This window comes from Carassius auratus, unplaced genomic scaffold, assembly GCF_003368295.1.
Source record: "Carassius auratus strain Wakin unplaced genomic scaffold, ASM336829v1 scaf_tig00003889, whole genome shotgun sequence".
Taxonomy (NCBI): domain Eukaryota; kingdom Metazoa; phylum Chordata; class Actinopteri; order Cypriniformes; family Cyprinidae; genus Carassius; species Carassius auratus.
Window position 1 is genome coordinate 72,522 of NW_020523565.1, and position 20,027 is coordinate 92,548.

At 36.2% G+C, this 20,027-nt stretch overlaps 1 protein-coding gene across 1 annotated transcript; it reads right to left on the bottom strand.

Annotated features, from left to right (window-relative positions):
• Nucleotides 1-1,538: 1,538 nt before the first annotated feature.
• Nucleotides 1,539-16,775, bottom strand: LOC113070424 (golgin subfamily B member 1-like). Its single transcript, XM_026243708.1, is given in 6 exon segments — nt 1,539-6,351; nt 6,571-11,787; nt 11,790-12,284; nt 12,385-13,565; nt 13,645-16,181; nt 16,183-16,775. Coding segments are annotated over 6 exon segments (14,775 nt in total). The 5' UTR covers nt 16,743-16,775; the 3' UTR covers nt 1,539-1,566.
• Nucleotides 16,776-20,027: the final 3,252 nt, after the last annotated feature.

Genomic DNA, 20,027 nt, shown 5'->3' on the forward strand with positions numbered 1-20,027 from the left:
TCAGTGATGCTATAGACTTTTCCAGTTCTCCCATCTTTCTCATGAATGTTTCTGTGATGCTCTCTTTTTCCTTATTTTTCTCATTAAGTTTGTTTGATAATTCCTCTTTGTCTTGTATAAGTTGTAGCATTTGTTCTTCATTTCTTGACTTCTCCTTCATGACTTCCTTCAAATTCCGCTCAAAGTCCTCCTTCTGCCTTTGAAAGTCAGTTTTCGCTTGTTGCAGTTCATGTCTCTCCTTTTTCATCATTGTCTTCATTCTCTCCAAATCTTCTATTTGTTCATTTAAGGATTTTCTAATATCTTGCACTTCAGATGTGTGTGTGACTTCTATCTTTGTCACAGTGGGTTGTTTCTTCTTTGTTTCGTCCTCAAATTCCTGTTGTCTGCTGTCTTCTGTTTTCTTAAAGTCATCCAAAGATGTTTGTGTTTCAGCATCTATTGAGATGGCCTTCAGTTGATATATCTCAAGTTGATCTGTTTTTTGTTTCTTTACTTGTGCTTCCTCTCTTAGGACCTCAGTTTCCCTCTTTGAGTGATCTTTTGCTTTTATCTCTCCTGGTAAGCGATACATTTCTGCGTCCTGTTTCTTTACCTGAATCTCCATGTTTAACATCTCCAGTTCAGACAATTTTCTGTTTATTTGCTCTTGCAGTTCCTCCATTGTTTTAGTTTTTTCTTCAAAAATGCCCTCCATGTCCTCTTTATCCTTCTGTAACATGTTTTTATCTTGTTGCAGCAAAGTTCTCTCTTGTTGTACACTTTGTTTGCTGAATTCAGCCTCTTCCTTCAGTCTGTTTAAATCAGCTCTCTGTTTTTCACTCTCAATAATTTTTTTGCTGTTTTCAAGCTCTTCTTGTTTTGACTGCATATTTTGATTGAAGATATATATGTGTTTCTCAAGTTCAGACTTCTCTTTTTCAAGCACATCTCTCTCATATTTGATGGCCATCATGATGTCTTCTAACTCTTGCTGCTGTTGATCTAATGTAGCCTTTCTCTTTTCAACCTGATTTTTTTCTACTTCAATTGTGTTCCTCAGTTCTTTTAGTTCATCCTTCTGTTTCTGGAGATCAACCTGCAATTCAGCAGCTGTTTGGTCTTCTTCAGGGTCCTCTCTGGCTATTTGTAAAGCAGCTTGGATCTGTGTTTCACTCTCCATCAGTGTTTTGACTTCTTTCTTAATTTTGGTTTTGGCTCGCTGATCAGTTTCTGTCAGTAAATCTGCTCTTTTCTGCTTCCAATTGTCCATCTCTTTTTCAAACTGATCTCTGTTTTCTGCCATTTCTTGCTTGGACCTTTCAATCTCAAAACTTAAGATTTGCAGTTCATCTTTCTTTCTCTGGATTTCTTTTTTCAGAGCATCAGTCTCTTCACTTTCCCTTCCAAGATGTTCCTTTTTCTTCTTTGTTTCTGCTGTAATTTTCTCAAGCTCATCGGTCTGTTGTGCTGCATCTACTTTGATTGGATCAAGAATATTCTTCTGGTCTTCAAATGTTTTGATGTTTTCTTGTAGTTGTCGTCTCTCTTGTTCCAGACAACCTTTCGTGTTCTCTAAGTCATTTCTTATTTTCTGTTTTCATTAATCAAATCATCAACCTCTTGCTGCTGCTGAGTCACAACTTTTTGCCTCTTTTCCAGCTGCATTTTCTCAGCCATCACAGTGTTTCTTAGGTTATCTATATCTTTTTGTTTCATGTCAAGTTCTTTTTCTTTGTTTTCCAGATCTAGTTCTTTAAGTCTTATTTCATTTTGTGTGTTTTCCACTGTGTCTCTTTGCCGTTTTATGTCAGTGATCAACTGATCCAAGGCCAGCCTCTCTTTGTGCAGTTCTTGCATTGTCAAGTCATTCTTTTCTTTTTGTTTTTCAAAATCTTCTCTTAGATTCTCGTTTTCTGCTTTGCTCTTTTCTAAGTTCTCTTTTTGTGTCCGAAGTAGTAGTGGATCAGATTGTAGAAGCATTGTCTGCCCTTTGACGTCTTCTTGCATAGTACTGGGCTCTTCTTCCTTTCTTCTCATGTCATCAAATCTCTTTGGCATGTCCTCTTGGTCTTTACTGATATGAGAGGTGATTTGGTCTGTTTTCCTGATTTCCTCAGTAAGCTTTTCAGACTTTCTTTGTAAATCAGCCTTGATCTCCTCCAGCAAGTCTTTTTCTTCTTGAATATTTAATTTGCCCATGTTCATCTGCACAATCTTGCTGTCCAGTTGAGATCTTTTATTTTCAGTTTCATTCATCAACTCCTTCAACATCATCTTTTCCTCTTCAACACTGTCCTTCTCCAACTGTAACTCTGTTTTTAATTGATCCATCTCATGTCTTTCTATTAACATCTTGTCCAGTAAGTCTTTCTTCTCTTCCTCCATTTTATTTCTCAGTTGCTCTAGGTCTTCCAACTCACTCTTGATGGTTTTTAGAATGTTTTCCATCTCTTGTTTTTCTCGTTTTACTTCAGCTTTCTCTCTGTCAAGTTCACTTTTCTCTCTTTCTAAGATGTTCGTTAGCTCTTCTGCTTTGTTTTTCTGTTCCTGTATATCTGCTTCCCAGAGAGTTACTTTCTCTCTCTCTTTTTCTATTTCGGTGGCTTTCCTTTCTAGCTCAACATTCATCATCTCCAAAGCCTTTCTTTCTCTTTGCATGTCATTCTCTTTGATTTCAAACTCATTTAGCTGTTGTCTGATTATTTTCTCTAGGCCTTCACTTCTAGTCTTTATTTCTACATTCATCTGATCAATTTGATTTCTCTCTATTGCCAACCTGACCTTGATATTTTCGATGTCCTCTAACTGTCTTTGTATCTCATCTTTGGCATGCTTCTCTTTTCTTTTGTTTTCTTCTTCTAGTAAATCCATCTCTACTCTTTCTTTTTGTTGTTGAATTACTAAAGCATTTAGATTTTCCCTCTCTTCTTTTAAGTCCAGCATAATTTTCTCCAGAGCATTTGTCTTGTCTTGAATCTCAATCCTTATGTCTTCTATTTTTTGTTTTTCAAGCTTGATCTCTTCTTTTTGGTCATCTAATTGGTTTTGCAACTTTTCCATATGTTCCATCTCTCTGTTAATTTTCTCTTTGTTGGTTTCAACATCCTCTTTTTCTTTCTGTAATTGATCTTTCAGATCTGCTATTCTCTTCCTCTCAGTTTTCAAGATTTGTATGTCCTCATCATCTTGTGTGGACCTTTCACTGACCGCCTGAGTCTCATCCCACTTTCTTTCTGAAGCGTCTTTAATGTCTTCCAGTTGTTGTTTTTGTTTGTATATTTCACACCTCTCTTGTTCTACCTCACTCTTCTCCATTGTCACTTTGTTCATCATTTCTTCTAGGTCTCTTTTCTGCTTTTGAATTTCTTCTTTTGTGTGCAGCAGCTCGTCTCTTCTCAGTCTTAAATCTTCATTTTCCTTTTCAATTTTTTCACGCTCATTAGCCATCTCATCATTCACTTTCTCCAGATTTATCTTCTCTGCCATTCTCTCCTCAATCTTGGACTTCTGTAGTTCTTTGAACTCCTTAAGCTGAATATTCAGTTCATTCACCATATCCTGTAATCTAGTTTCCACTTCTTTCTTTTCTTTTTCTAAAAACTGACAAGTGCTTTCCAATTCATTTTTTTCTCTGATCAAATTGTCATTCATCTGTTCCAGGTCATTCTTCTGTTTCTTGGTTTCGTTGAGGATTGCTTCAGTCTTCATAATTTCATCTTGTAATTTCTTATCACTGTCTGTTCTTATTTCTGCAGTCATTTGTTTTATTTCAGCTTTCTTCTGTTCCAGGTCAGTCTTCTCTCTTTTTATAATGTCCATCATGTTTTCAGTTTCCCTCTGCTCGTTCTGGAGGTCGACTTTCATCCTTTCTATTTCTTCTTTCTCTTCTTTCAATGAGTCCATAACATTGTGGGTTTCATCATATTGCACTTCTGCATTCATTTTCTGTGGTTCATCTTTCTGCAAATCTGTTTTCATTTGGTCCAGTTCATGTTTTTCTCTCTCACACTCCTTTCGCATTTTCAGAATTTCTTCTCTTTCACTGTGGATTTCAGTCATCATTTTTTCAAGTTTTTCTCTACTCAGACGTAAATCTTTTTGTCTCACTTCTTCATTGTGCTCCATTTCTTCTTGCTTTGTTTTAACTTCCTCTTCAATCTGTTTTATCTCCTTTATCCATTTATTTGTCTCAGTCATAATCATTTGAAACTCTTTCTGTTCTTTGGAAAGTTGGGCTGCCATTTCTTCTACCCTGTCCTTTTCTTTCAGTACGTCCTCCAAAAGTACCTCTAGGTGCTCTGCTCTCCTTAACCTTGATTTTAGCTTGTCTTTTTCAGTCTCTATGTTTTGTTGCATAAGCCTAAGCTCCCCTTTTTGCATCTCCAGATCAACTCTCATTCTATTCAGTTCATTTCTTTCTGAGTCTAACATTGCCTGCCGCATCTCCATTTCCATTTGCTCCTTCTGCAGCCCAGTGAGTATTTTTTCAGTTTCATTCCTCTCCTTCTGTAATGCCTCCTTTTGATTCTTTATTTCTTCCATGTGTCTTTTTATAGACTCCTCGCTTTCTGCAGGTATGTCAGTTAAATCATGTCCCTCAGTATCTTTGGAGTCCACCATATGTTGTCTCTTTATTTTTATCTCTGTATTTATGAAGTCCAACTCTTCTTGTCTCTTTTTCATATCGTCTGAGATGGTTTCCATTTCTCTCTTCTTTTTTTGAAGTTCAACTTCCATGTTTTCTATTCTCTCCTGTTTGCTCTTGGTCTCCATTAAAATTTCTTCAATGTCCATCTTAATTTTATCTCGAGTCATTTCTAATTCAGATCTTTCATTTTCCATATTCTGTCTGCAGATCTCCATCTCTTCATATTGTTTCTGAAGAGCGGCTTTATGTTTCTCCAGATTATTCTTCTCTCTGTCAGTATGTTGCCTCATTGTCTCAATTTCTTTCGGGTCTCTCTGTAAAACAAGTCTAGTCTTTTCTAGGTCCATTTCTGCTATTCTCATTTTGAGCTCTGTGTCCTCCTGACCTTCCATTCTCTCTACTTCATCTTCCCTCTCTTTTGATATGAAAGTTGTATATTCCTTAGGAATGTCTATATGTTCCTCAACAATCTGTTCCTGAGGAGATGAAATCTCAGCTACAGGTATGTTGTCAAGATCAGATGTTTGTGTAGCAGAACTAACCAAAATGACTTCTAGTTTTTGCATCGGTTGTTTACTCTTCATCTCGTCCAGTGCCTCTCCCTGATGTTCAAATATTATTTTGTTTCTTTCAAGTTCATCCCTTTCCCTTTGAATCTCAGTTAAGAGTCTGCTGACTTCATCTGTCTGTATCTGTTTTTCCTGAGATGCCGTTTCTTTTCTCTTCTGTTGAACATGATGTCCCGATAGATGTTCTTCTTTTAGTTTATCAAACACTTCGTTGTCTTTTACTAACTGGTGTGTCTGCTCTTTCATGAGCTTTATTTCATCAATCTGTCTCTTGATTTCAGCCTTGGACTGTTCCAGATCTTTCCTCTCATCTTGAACTATTTGCGATTCCAGTTTGATTTGCTCCTCTTGAGCCTTGAGTCTGGCTTTTGTTTGCTCCATTTCCTTCTTTAGCTGGTCTATCACATCCTCACTCTTTTCAGTTTCTCTTTGTTTCATTAATATATTGGCCATCAGTTGATCAAGTTCCTCTCTCTCCATCTTTGCTTTTAATCTTATCTCTTCTTCCATTTGTTGTCTGTATTTTTCACATTCATTCCTCATGTTCTCCAGATCTCTCCTCTCCTCATTCACAGCTCCTGTAATCTCCTCCAGTCTTTGCTGCTGTTGATTCATTTTAGTCTTTTCACTCTGTAACTCATATTTGATTTCTTCCATTTCCTCTCTTTGTTTTTGTATTTTCCATTGAAGAACATTCAACTCATTCCATTTCTTCATCATGTCCTCTTTTTCTTTGTCTAATTGATTTTTCTGTCTCAGGATCTCGCCAGCCTTCTGCTCAAGAAGCTTCTTCTCATCATCCATTGATCTTTTACTCAGCTCTTCTTTTTCTTTCTGTTCTGTCATGTGCTTCTCCAGGTCTTCAGCTCGTCTTTGCAAATCTTCTTTTTCCTTTTCAATATTATATCTCTCCTTCTTCAGGAGATCTTTCTCTGTCTCAATCTTTTGATTTTGTTGTGATATATCAAACACAGAATTCTGTAGTTCATTCTTTCTCCTGTTTATTTCTTCTATGACCCTTTCATATTCCTTGTTAGCCTGTTTAAGTTTTTCTTCCATTTCTGTTTTTTCTTCTTTCTTTCTGGTCTCCTCCAGGGCATCCCTCATAGACACAGTCTTTGTTTGCTCATTTTCATCAATTCTCTGTTGTAAATCTGTCCATTTCTGATTTATTTCTTCTCTTTCTTGTTCTAGAAGGGCTCTGCAGTTCTTCAACTCTTGCTTTTGTTCATTTATGTCTGTGTTCATTCTTTCCAGATCATCTTTTCGTCTGTTTGTTTCTTCAGCGACACTCTTAATTTCCTCCTTCTCCTTTTGTAGATGAGTTTGCATTTCCTTCAGTGTTTCATTTTCATCAATTCTCTGTTGTAAATCTGTCCATTTCTGATTTATTTCTTCTCTTTCTTGTTCTAGAAGGGCTCTGCAGTTCTTCAACTCTTGCTTTTGTTCATTTATGTCTGTGTTCATTCTTTCCAGATCATCTTTTCGTCTGTTTGTTTCTTCAGCGACACTCTTAATTTCCTCCTTCTCCTTTTGTAGATGAGTTTGCATTTCCTTCAGTGTTTCTTTCTCCTTCTTTATTTCTTCCTCCATGTATCTGATCTGTTCACTTTCTTTTTGAAGTTCAATCTTATGTTGATCTATAAGATATTTTTCATCAGTGATCTTCCGTCTTTCAAGGTTAAGTTCTTCTTTCTGGAGTTTAATATGATTTCTCTGCTCTTCTACTTTATCCATTAATTTCTGAACTATTTCTTTGTTCTTTTCAATTTCATCCTTTTCTAGATCAGTCTCTTGTATTTTCTGGTCAAGTGTGGCCCTCTCTAGTTTGATTGCTTCTCTCATTTCTTCCATTTGCTCTCTTTCTGTCATTATGTCTGACCTCATCTTATGCAGCTCTTTTCTTTCCTGTTCCGTCATCTTTCTGTCATCATCTATTTCAGTTTTCTCTTGTTCAAGTTCCCTCTTAACTTGATCAAGTTCTTTTCTGTCTATCTGTGCTTTTACTCTCATGTCTTCATATTTCTCCTTTTCTTTTATAATATGTTTTTGCAGTGCATTCAACTCTTGTGTTTTTTGGTTTATGTCTTGACGTTCCTGCTCAGCTTTAGTTTCCAGCTCCAGAATTTTGACTCTGGTCTCTTCTAGACCTTTTCTTTCTTCTTCCATCTTCTCCTGTTTCATTAAATGCTTTTTCTCTTGTTTTTTGACTTGAGTATCAAATTCATCAATACTCTTCTGTAACTGTATCCATTTATTATTCATTTCTTCTCTCTCCAGCTCTAGAATATCTCTGTGTTTTCTCAACTCTTGTTTTTGTTCATTTATGTCTGTGTTCATTCTTTTCAGATCTTCTTTTCGTCTGTTTGTTTCTTCAGTAACACTTTCAATTTCTTCTTTTTCCTTTTGTAGATGAGCTTCCATGTCCTTCAGTCTTTCTTTCTCCTTCTTTATTTCGTCTTCCATGTATCTGATATGTTCACTTTCTTCTTGAAGTTCAGTCTTTAGTTGAGCCAGAAAAACTTTTTCATCAGTGATATTTTGTCTCTCAAGTTCAAGTTCTTCTTGATGATGTTTAATATAATTTCTCTGTTCTTTCACTTCATCCAATAATTTCTGAACAATTTCTCTGCTCCTTTCAATTTCACATTTTTCTAGTTCATTCTCTTTTGTTTTGTTGTCAAGTTCTGATCTTTCTTCTTCTATTTCCTTTCTTTGTGTCATTATTTCAGAGCTCATCTTCTTTCTGTCATCATCTATTTTCTTCTGCTCATTATCTATTTCAGTTTTCTGTCTTTCCAGATCACTCTTCATTTGATCAAGTTCCTCTCTCTCCATCTTTGCTTTTAATCTTATCTCTTCTTCCATTTGTTGTCTGTATTTTTCACATTCATTCCTCATGTTCTCCAGATCTCTCCTCTCCTCATTCACAGCTCCTGTAATCTCCTCCAGTCTTTGCTGCTGTTGATTCATTTTAGTCTTTTCACTCTGTAACTCATATTTGATTTCTTCAATTTCGTCTCTTTGTTTTTGTATTTTCCATTGAAGAACATTCAACTCATTCCATTTCTTCATCATGTCCTCTTTTTCTTTGTCTAATTGATTTTTCTGTCTCAGGATCTCGCCAGCCTTCTGCTCAAGAAGCTTCTTCTCATCATCCATTGATCTTTTACTCAGCTCTTCTTTTTCTTTTTGTTCTGTCATGTGCTTCTCCAGGTCTTCAGCTCGTCTTTGCAAATCTTCTTTTTCCTTTTCAATGTTATTTCTCTCCTTCTTCAGGAGATCTTTCTCTGTCTCTATCTTTTGATTTTGTTGTGATATATCAAACACAGAATTCTGTAGTTCATTCTTTCTCCTGTTTATTTCTTCTATGGCACTTTCATATTCCTTGTTAGCCTGTTTAAGTTTTTCTTCCATTTCTGTTTTTTCTTCTTTCTTTCTGGTCTCCTCCAGGGCATCCCTCATAGAAACAGTCTTTGTCTGCTCAGTTTCATCAATTCTCTCTTGTAAATCTGTCCATTTCTGATTTATTTCTTCTCTTTCTTGTTCTAGAAGGGCTCTGCAGTTCTTCAACTCTTGCTTTTGTTCATTTATGTCTGTGTTCATTCTTTCCAGATCATCTTTTCGTCTGTTTGTTTCTTCAGCGACACTCTTAATTTCCTCCTTCTCCTTTTGTAGATGAGTTTGCATTTCCTTCAGTGTTTCTTTCTCCTTCTTTATTTCTTCCTCCATGTATCTGATCTGTTCACTTTCTTTTTGAAGTTCAATCTTATGTTGATCTATAAGATATTTTTCATCAGTGATCTTTTGTTTTTCAAGGTTAAGTTCTTCTTTCTGGAGTTTAATATAATTTCGCTGCTCTTCTACTTTATCCATTAATTTCTGAACTATTTCTTTGTTCTTTTCAATTTCATCCTTTTCTAGATCAGTCTCTTGTATTTTCTGGTCAAGTGTGGCCCTCTCTAGTTTGATTGCTTCTCTCATGTCTTCCATTTGCTCTCTTTCTGTCATTATGTCTGACCTCATCTTATGCAGCTCTTTTCTTTCCCATTCAATCGTTTTTCTGTCGTTATCCATTTTCTTCTGCTCATGATCAATTTTAGTTTTCTCTCTTTCCAGTTCACTCTTTATCTGATCAAGTCTCATTTCTCCTTCTTCCAACTCCTTTCCTTTCATAATCTGTTCCTGGTCAGCTTTAATCTTCAACTCCAAGATCTTAGCTTTGTTTTCTTCTAGGCTTTTTCTGTCTTCTTCAATCTTTTTCTGTTCTTCCATATAATCTTCCTTCTGTTTACTTACTTGAGCATCAAATTCATGAATTCTCTGTTGTAACTCTGTCCATTCATGATTTAATTCTTCTCTTTCTTGTTCCATAAGGTGTCTGCGTTTCCTCAGCTCTTGCTTTTGTTCATTTATGTTTGTGCTCATCCTTTCCAGATCTTCTTTTTGTCTGTTTGTTTCCTCAATGACACCCTTAATTTCTTCTTGGTCCTTTTGTAGATGAGCTTCCATTTCCTTCAGTGTTTCTCTCTCCTTCTTTATTTCCTCTTCTTTGTACCTAATTTGCTCACTTTTTCTTTGCAGTTCAGTCTTAATTTGAGTGAGAGTATCTTTTTCAGTTGTCATCTTTTGACTTTCAAATTTGGTTTCTTCTTTTTGACGTTTTAGATAATCTCTCTCTTCCTCCACCTCATCACTTAGTTTCTGAACTATTTCTTTCTTCTTTTCAATCTCATCTTTTTCTAAATCAGTCTCTTGTGTTTTCTGGACCTTTTCCGCTCTCTCTGATTTGATTTCCTTTTGCAGTTCTTTCTCCATTTGCATTTTTTGCGTCATTATTTCAAACTTCATCCTCTCCAAGTCTTTTCTTTCCTGTTCCATCACCTTCCTGTCGTCTTCCATCTTCTGCTGCTTATGATCTAACTCAGTTCTTAACATTTCAAGCATATATGTATCTGTTGTAATGTTTTCACATTCATTTCTTTGTTTCAGGATTTCTGCCTGAAGCTGTTCCAGTTCATCTTTCTTTTTCAAAATGCACTCTTTTTCCTTATTCATGTCTTCCCTTTCTCTCAAGATTTCATTGCTGTTTTGTTGTAGAGTTTGTTTTTCTGCTTCTATTGCTGCCCATTCTTTTTCCATTTCTTCTGTCTTCCTTCTCATTTTTTCTCGGCTATGGTCAAATTCATCTTTCCCACTTTGAAGCTGGGCCTTCATTTTAGAAATCATCTCTTTTTCTGTATGTATCTGTAATTGAAACTGCTTACTGTTCATATCCATCCTCTCCTTTGCCAGATGAAGTTCTTCTTTTAGTTTATTTATGATGTCTTTATTATTACAGAGTTCTTGATTCTCTCTTTCTATATCAATCTTTAATTGCTCAAATTCTTTTCTCTCTTCATTAAATTTTTCTTTTTCAACGCGCATTTCTTCTTGTTGTGCAGCTAGTTTAGCTTTCATGAAGTTCATCTCTTCTGTTAATTTGTTTGTCATGTTCTTGTATATTTCATTTTCTTGTTGTTCTCTGATTAGTTCACTAGTTTTTGTATTTATTTCCTCTTCCATTTGTTGTCTTTCAGCCTGAAGTTCCTTTTGCATCATATGAAGTTCATTCTTCTCATATCTCATCCTTTTCAGATTCTCATCCAGTGTTTGTTGTTGTTGTATTATCTCAGCAGCTCTCATCTCAAGTATGGCTGTTTCATCCAAAATTTTGCTTCTGATTTCTTGAAGTTGCTCTTTTTCGTTAATAATCTGTACTTGCAGTGTGTTTAACTCTTGTATTTTTAGGTGTACATCATGATGTTCCTGGTCAGCTTTATTCTTCAGATCCAGGATCTTGACTTTGGTCTGTTCTAGACTTTTTCTTTCTTCATCTTTTTCCTTTTGTTCTATTAGCCGTTCTTCCATGTGTTTGTTGACTTCAGCATCAAATTCATCAATTCTCTGTTGTAAATCTGTCCATTTTTGGTTTATTTCTTCCCTTTCTTGTTCTAGAAGGGCTCTGCAGTTCTTCAACTCTTGTTTTTGTTCATTTATGTTGGTGTTCATTCTTTCCAGTTCATCTTTTCGTCTGTTTGTTTCTTCAGCGACACTCTCAATTTCTTCCTTTTCCTTTTGTGGATGAGTTTGCATTTCCTTCAGTGTTTCTTTCTCCTTCTTTATTTCTTCCTCCATGTATCTTATCTGTTCACTTTCTTTTTGAAGTTCAATCTTATGTTGATCTATAAGATATTTTTCATCAGTGATCTTTTGTTTTTCAAGGTCAAGTTCTTCTTTCTGGAGTTTAATATGATTTCTCTGCTCGTCTACTTTATCCATTGATTTCTGAACTATTTCTTTGTTCTTTTCAATTTCATCCTTTTCTAGATCAGTCTCTTGTATTTTCTGGTCAAGTGTGGCCCTCTCTAGTTTGATTGCTTCTCTCATTTCTTCCATTTGCTCTCTTTCTGTCATTATGTCTGACCTCATCTTATGCAGCTCTTTTCTTTCCTGTTCAGTCATCTTTCTGTCATCATCTATTTCAGTTTTCTCTTGTTCAAGTTCCCTCTTAATTTGCTCAAGTTCTTTTCTGTCTATCTGTGCTTTACTCTCATGTCTTCATATTTCTCCTTTTCTTTTATAATATGTTTTTGCAGTGCATTCAACTCTTGTGTTTTTTGGTTTATGTCTTGACGTTCCTGCTTAGCTTTAGTTTCCAGCTCCAGAATTTTGACTCTGGTCTCTTCTATACCTTTTCTTTCTTCTTCCATCTTCTCCTGTCTCATTAAATGCTTTTCCTCCTGTTTTTTGACTTGAGTATCAAATTCATCAATTCTCTGCTGTAACTCTGTCCATTTATTATTCATTTCTTCTCTCTCCTGCTCTAGAATCTCTCTGTGTTTTCTCAACTCTTGTTTTTGTTCATTTATGTCTGTGAACATTCTTTCAAGATCTTCTTTTCGTCTGTTTGTTTCTTCAGTAACACTCTCAATTTCTTCTTTTTCCTTTTGTAGATGAGCTTCCATGTCCTTCAATGTTTCTTTCTCCTTCTTTATTTCGTCTTCCATGTATCTGATATGTTCTCTTTCTTTTTGCAGTTCAGTCTTTAGTTGAGCCAGAAAAAACTTTTTCATCAGTGATATTTTGTCTCTCAAGTTCAAGTTCTTCTTGATGATGTTTAATATAATTTCTCTGTTCTTTCACTTCATCCAATAATTTCTGAACAATTTCTCTGCTCCTTTCAATTTCACATTTTTCTAGTTCATTCTCTTTTGTTTTGTTGTCAAGTTCTGATCTTTCTTCTTCTATTTCCTTTCTTTGTGTCATTATTTCAGAGCTCATCTTCTTTCTGTCATCATCTATTTTCTTCTGCTCATTATCTATTTCAGTTTTCTGTCTTTCCAGATCACTCTTCATTTGATCAAGTTCCTCTCTCTCCATCTTTGCTTTTAATCTTATCTCTTCTTCCATTTGTTGTCTGTATTTTTCACATTCATTCCTCATGTTCTCCAGATCTCTCCTCTCCTCATTCACAGCTCTTGTAATCTCCTCCAGTCTTTGCTGCTGTTGATTCATTTTAGTCTTTTCAGTCTGTAACTCATATTTGATTTGTTCCATTTCATCTCTTTGTCTCAGAATTTCACCAGCCTTTTCCTCAAGAAACTTTTCCTCGTCATTAAACCTCCTTTTACTCATCTCTTCTTTTTCTTTTTGTTCTGTCATGTGCTTCTCCAGGTCTTCAGCTCGTCTTTGCAAATCTTCTTTTTCCTTTTCAATGTTATTTCTCTCTTTTTCCAGATGTTCTTTCTCTGTCTTAATCATTTGATTTTGCTCTTCTATGTCATCAAGATTTTTTTCTAGTTCACTTTTCTTCCTCTTAGTTTCTTCCATGGTATTGACACATTGCTCCGTCATTTGTTTAAGGTGAGCCTCCCTAATCTCAATTTGTTCTTGCTTCCTTTTGATCTCTTCAGAGATGTTTTTCAGATTTTCAGCATCATTCTGAACCTCAGATTTTGTCTGGTCGACTAGTTCCCTTTCCTTTTGGAGTTTTTCTGCTTCAGTTTGGATCACTTCTTGTCGTTCCACCAGCTTGGCTTTTATGATTTCCAGATCTTTCATTAACTCGTTATTAATGTTCCTGTTCTCACCAATTTCTTGTTTTTCTCTTTGCATTTCATCTCTCAGTTCTGCAAGTTCTTGTTCCTGCTTTGCAATAGTTTTCATGTCATCTTCAATTTGTTGTCTCTTAGCTTCTAGTCCAAGCCTCATCTTATCCATTTCACTTCTTTCTTCCGTTATCTCTTTTACACTTTGATCCAGTCTTTGCTGCTGCTCAGTAATATATTTCTCTCTCTGCTGCAGCTCAGTCTTCTGAATTATCACTGTTTGTCTCATTGTCTCTATTTCACCATTTACCCTATTTATATCAGCTCTCTCTTTTTCAGATTGTTCTCTCTCAGCAAGAATCTTCATTTTTTTCAAGTTTTTCTCTTTCATTCTCTAGCTCCTCTAACTGGACTTGAACCTTATCTTTCTGTCGTTTAGTCCAGATCTGCAGATCATCTTGTTTCTGCTTCATTTCTATCTTTTCGTTGTCTATTTCATGCCGTATCTCCTCAAGCAACTCAAATTCCTTATTATTTTGTAATTTTATCACTTCAAGTGCATGCTGTCTCTTATTGGTTTCCTCAAGAACATTATCTAAATGTTCCTTTTCAATGTGAAGCTGAGCAGCGATTCCATCTAATTCAGTGTTTCTCCTCTCTACTTCCTTTTCCCTCCTCAGTATGTTTAGCTCTTTTTCCTCAAGAGCATTCTGCTTGTCTTGCATGAGTTGCATTTGTAGTTCAGTCGACTGAATGTGGCTGTGTATCTCAGCTTGCATTTGTTCAACCTTGTCTTTTTCTTTGTTGGTCATGTTTTCCATTTCTTCTTTGGCTTTCTGAAGTTTTTGCTTCTCCTCGTTCATTTTAATGATGCTAAGCTCCAACATCTGTTTCTGCTGTTCAGATTCAAACCTCTGTTTTTCCAGATCTTCTCTCTCTTTCTTGTTTTCCTCACTGGTTTGATCATTCTGACGCTGCTGGTTAAGTATGTCAATCTGCAATTCCTCAATGTTAGATTTTTCCAAAATAAGTTTCTTCTTCAAAATCTCAATTTCCTTTTGCTTGTTCCTCAACTCTGCTCTTGAAACTTCTAGGTTGTTGCTTAAAGTCACCAAGTTACTCCTCTCTTCCTCCATTTCTTGTTTTTCACGAAGAAGTTCTTCCTTCATCTCCTCAAGGGCCAGTCTTTCCTTTTCTATCTGCTCAGTCTGGCCTATCATTTGGTTTTCCAATTCTTTCTTTTCTTGATCAATTTCTGTCTTTTCCTTTTCAAGCATCACTTTTGTTTTCTCAGTTTCTTGCTTTTGTCTCTCCATCTCCTTCATTGTCAAATCAAGGTCTATCATTTTCATTTCAGTCCCTTTGGACAAACATTTAATTTCTTCTCTGTCTTTATCTAGTTGGATTTTCATTTCTCTTTCTCTCTCCTTTAAATTAGTGTCTATTAGTATCAATTTATCTGTCTGTATCTTTATCTCAGCTTTTGTCTTTTCAAGGTCAAATTTATCATCTTGTAGTTGTTGATTATCCTTTTTGATTTCCACTTTTGTTCTCTCCAGTTCAACCCTCATTTGCAACAATTCTTCCATTTCTTTATCAATCTTTTCTTTCCTGCTTTCAATGTCATCTCTTATTATTTGCAACTCGCTGTGGAGTTTATACGTTTCTTCCCTCTGTCTCTCTAATTGTCTGATTTCAACTTCCACCCTTTGCTTTTCACCCTCAATCTCCTCCCAGCATTTCTCATGATCCTGTCTTTCCTTCTTGATAACGTTTTGAATCTCTTTAGATTCTGCTCTTATCTCTTCTAGTGCTTTCATCTCTTCTTGTACATACAGTTTGTCATGTCTTAGATTTTGTAATTGCATCTCCAGACCATTTTTCATATTTTCAAGATCGTCCATCTCTTGATCCATCAACTTTTTGCTGATTTCAATCTGCTCTTTTTCTTTCTTCACTTCTTCAATCAGCTTTCTGTATTCATTGCGTTCTCTTGTAATTGTTTCACCCATTTCCATTAATCTCTGTCTCTCCTCTTGAATTTCAGCCTCCTTTCTTTCCAGATTCCTTTCAATCTCCTTCTTGATTTTATACATTTCATCTTGAGTCAGCTGCTGCTGCTCTTCCATAAAAGTTTTTACTCTATTTTCAAGCTCACTTTCCTTTCTTTGCAGTTCTCTTTGACGTGTATCCAGTTTCTGTTGCTCTGAATGTAATTTTTTCTTCTCTTTGTCAAAATCATCCCTTTCCTTCAGAATGTCCATCTTCATTTGCTCTAGAGCATCTTTCTGATTTTGAATCTCTCGTTTCGCCATCTCATCTTGTTCTTTCTGCTGTAAGGTTTTTCTTTCCAGGTCCTCTGTTTCCATCACTAACTCTTTCCTCTTAAACTGCAGATGTGTCATTTCCCTTTCATAAACATCCCTGTCATTTTTCAGTTGAATCTTATCATCTTGAAGTTCTGCACTCATTATATTGAGATCTTTCTTCCTGGTCTCTATTTCTGTGTTGATAGTCTCTATATCTTCTCTTTGCATTTGAAGTTTTATACTGAGGTCGGTTAATCTCTCTCTCTCATTGTTTGCTTCCTGAATGAGTCTTTCAGTGATCTCTGACTTCTTCTGAAGCTCGGCATTCTCCTGTTCAATCAAATGTCTCTCTGTGATAACCATCTGCTTAATAACTTCCACTTGCTCTTTTTCTTCGTTTAGTACACTCTTCATCTCCTGTAGTTTCTTCTCTCCTTTTGTGGCATCATGGAACTTTTCGTCAAGTTTAGCCCTCTCATTTTCTAGTTCATTCCTCATCTTTTCTAGATTTTCCAGATCCACATCATATGCTTTCATGGCAGCACGCACTTCATGTCTTTGTTGATTGATTTCCGCTTGATCATATTCTAACCGATCTTTCTCCATGATCAAAGCTTGTTTTGGAAGATTCAACATCAACTCTCTGTCTCTGGAGTTCACCTCTAAAGAACTCCAGCTCTTGCTTCTCGTGCCTTAAATTTTCCATTTCTTTTTCTATATCTTCTCTCTTCCTCAGGATTTCCATATTGATCTGTTCAAGTGTGTGTTTCTTTTTCTCTATTTCTTTAATAATCCAGCCCTTCTCCTCCAACTCATGTTTCTGCTTCTCCAGCATCTGGTCTTTCTTCTTTACTTCAGAAATAATTCCTTCCAGTTCAGCCCTTTTCTTGTCATGAAGTGTTTTCATTTCTTCCATGGTTTGCCTCAGGTTTTCTATATCTTGGTTGAGATCACTCTTGTTTCTCAAGAGTTCCTCAGTGTCCAATTGCAGTTCTTCCTTGTTCTTTCTTGTGTCCTTGAACTCTTCCATTTTTTCTTTATCTATTTCTACCTCAACCAGCTTTCTCTTGGTCTCTGTATCCTCTTTTTCTCTGTTTATCTCATGTTTCAGCTGCTCCAGTTTTTCTCTTTCTTTCTGCAGCATCCTCTCTCCGCCTGTTGCTTCTCTACAAGTTCTGCCCTCATCTCTTCCAGTTCATTCTTGTCTCTTCTGACAGTTTCTAACTCTTCTCTAAGGCTTCCAAGATGTTCCCGTATTTGTCCAATATCTTGAATGAGCCTCTGGATCTCAGACTTGAAGTTTTCCTTTTCATCTCTCACCTCCTTACTTTGCTCCATCCTGTTCTCCATGTCAACTTTTAGATTTCTCACCATTTCGCTGATTTTCACAACCTCTAGCATCAGGCTTTGGATGTTTGCGTTGGTACTTTCTTCCTTTTTTAAGTTCACAGTTTTCTCCACCAATAATTTGAAATCCTCTCTTGAGCTTTGAACATCATTCCTGAGTATTTCCAGCTCCTGCCGGTCTCTGTTCATCTCTTTTTGGCCTTTGCTATATCAGTCTTCATTTTCTCCATCTCATCCCTCTTTCTCGTCATTTGTTTCATCTTCTGGTCCAGATCTTTCTTTTCTATGACTATCTCAGACCTTAAGACCTCCAGTTCTCCCCTTCTCATGCATCATTTTCTGAATCCTTGTTTCTAGGACCTCTCTCTGTCTCTGTATATCCATCAGCTCCACCTCTCTCGTGTCCTTTTCATGTTTTATTATCTCAGACCTCATGTTTTCTAGCTCGTCCATCTGATGTTTTAAGTCTGCTTTATTTTTCTCAAGTTCTACCTGCTGTTGATCCATCTCTGCATTCAACTCTGTCAGTTTGTCTATTTGTCTTTTAACTTTATCTCTCTCACTCTCGCTTTCTTCTTGCTGGTTGTCCATGCTTAATGTTTTCATTTTCTCTTTTAATTCCTCTGAATCTCTCCTTGTTTCTTTTTTCTTAGAAAGTGTAAGTGTTTTTACTGCACTTTCACTAGTTGTTTCTTTTAGAAAGCTTTCATATTGTTTCTTCATGTCAGCTTTTTCTGTCTTCAGCAGTTCATTTTCATCATGGAGTTTTAGTTTGTCCAATGCCATTTCTTGTTTTGTCTCTCCAAATCGGGCTCTACTTTGCTCAAGATCACTTCGCTCTCTGCTCAACAAGTCTTTGGGTACTTTCTATTGTGCTGTCTCTCTTTTTGTATCTCATTGTTCTGTTTCTCATATGTTTTTTCAAGCTCTGTTTCATGGCTTCAACTTCCACCCTCATGTTCTCCAGTTCAAAATCTTTCTTTTCTAGCAGCTTTGATTTCATCTTTCATTCTTCTGAGAACCTCTCTGACATGCTCAATTTCCTGGATCAGCCTCTGCATGTAAGCACTCGTTTCTTGCCTTCCCTCTGAATCCGCTGAACATTAGAATCTCTCTGCAAGTTTCTTTCCAGGTCATGTTTTGTTCTCCAAGCTGATTCTCTCTAGTCTTTTCAGCCTCTTGAATAAGCCTCTGTATCTTGGTGTTTATTTGTTCTTTCTCTTCCAGATCTCCAACTCTCTCTTCCATATGTAGTTCCTCTCCCGCTCGTTGTTTTTTATCTTTCATTCGCTCCATCTCATCAAGCTCTATACTTAACATGGCCCTGTTCATTTCAAGTTTCTCATTTGCACTTTCAATATCAGTTCTCATGTTCTCCAGCTCATCTTTCTTTCTTGCTGCCTGTCTCATCTTGTGTTCAAGATCTTTCCTCTTGCCATCAGTTTCATCCTGAAGAAGCTTCAATTCTTTCATCTCACGTTTAGTCTTTTGCATCTTGTCCTCTAATTCCTCTTTCTGTTTGAATATTTCAGCTCTCATACCAATGAGTTCCTCTACTTCTGACTGTCTTTTAGTCTCAAACTCTTCTTTTTGGATTACATATTTAATTTGATCTCCTCCAATTTCTCCATTTCTTTCTTAGCCTCTCTCAACATTTCATAATTTGTTTCTCTTTCTTTTGCTAACTCAGCTTTAATTTGCTCTAGTTGAGCTCTTTCATCTTGAATATCCTGTTTTTTGAACTTTTATCTCATGTAATTCTTTATGCAGATTTGATTTGTTTTGTTCCATATCATCTATGTCTTGTTTCAGTTGTGTCCTGCTTTTCTCAGTCACTTCCTTTTGATCTGAAAGCTCTTTTCTGAGTTGTTCAACATTTTCAATGTCCTTCTTTAATGTTTCCATCAGCTGATGCTGCTCTAAGAGTTCACGTCTTTCTCTCTCTAGGTCCTGTTTCTGCTTAAAAATCTCCACACTCATCTGATCAAGACTAGCTCTCTCTTTCTGCAGATCTGCACGTGTGATGCCACTCTCCTCGGATTGTCTTTTGAATATTCCTTTTTTTTCCAGATCCATCTTTTCTTTTGTAATGATCGCTTTGTCTACAGCAATGGCTTGTTTCTGTCTTTCTATCTCGGCTTTTATTTCATCCAGGGTGTCATTTTTCATTTTGATCTCCTTAGCAAATTGTTGCCTCTCTTTTTCTAACTCTTCTGCAGCCCTCTGCCCTTCTTTTTGAATGTCTAGCTTTAACTTCTCAATATCCTCTCTCTTCTTTTCCAGCTTATCTTGCTCATTTTTAAAAGCTTGTTTCTCAGTTTGGAAGTTTTCCAAGTCTCTAGCCACTCGACCCTCTTTTGTTCTAGATTCTCCATTTCGGCTTTTTCTTTTAATACGTTGTTTTTCATGTCATCCATTTCATTTTGTTTATTTTTAAGTTCTGCTATCTTTTGTTCTAGTTCATTCTCTTTGTGTTGTATTTTTTCCTTCTCATCTTCGATTTGAGCTGTTTGTCTCAATTAATTTGTACTCACATTGCTTAAGAATGTCTTTTTCTCTCTGTAAGTCAGTCCTTTGTCTCTCTGTTTTTCTCAGCTTGTTTTCTCTGCTTGGTTTTTTCCAGCTCAGATCTTTCTTCTTGAAGCAAGTCTTTGGTGGACTGAATTTCCATTCTCTGCTTCTCTGTCTCATCCGCAGGAATACCTGATGTCTATCTGCTTTTTAAATTTGTCTCCCATCTTTTCTGGCCCCTGTCTTTCATTTTTTCTTTTCTCAGATCGTTGCTCCAAGTCTTCAGCTTGTCTTTGAAGGTCAATTTTCATTCTCTCTAGTTCCTCCTTTTCATATTGAATGGTTTGTTTCTCAACTTTTAGATTCTTTAATTCTTTCTCCATATCCATTTTCTGCCTCTCCATATGATACATATTTTTGGTCAACAGTTCTCTGTCTTTTTCAACCCGATCCTTTTCCTCAAATAATTTTAGTCTCAGTTGTTCACAGGCCTTCTTTTTTCCTCTATACTCACCATATCTCTCTCCATGTTTCTCTTCTGTGCCATCATTTCCACTCTTTCTCTTTCTAG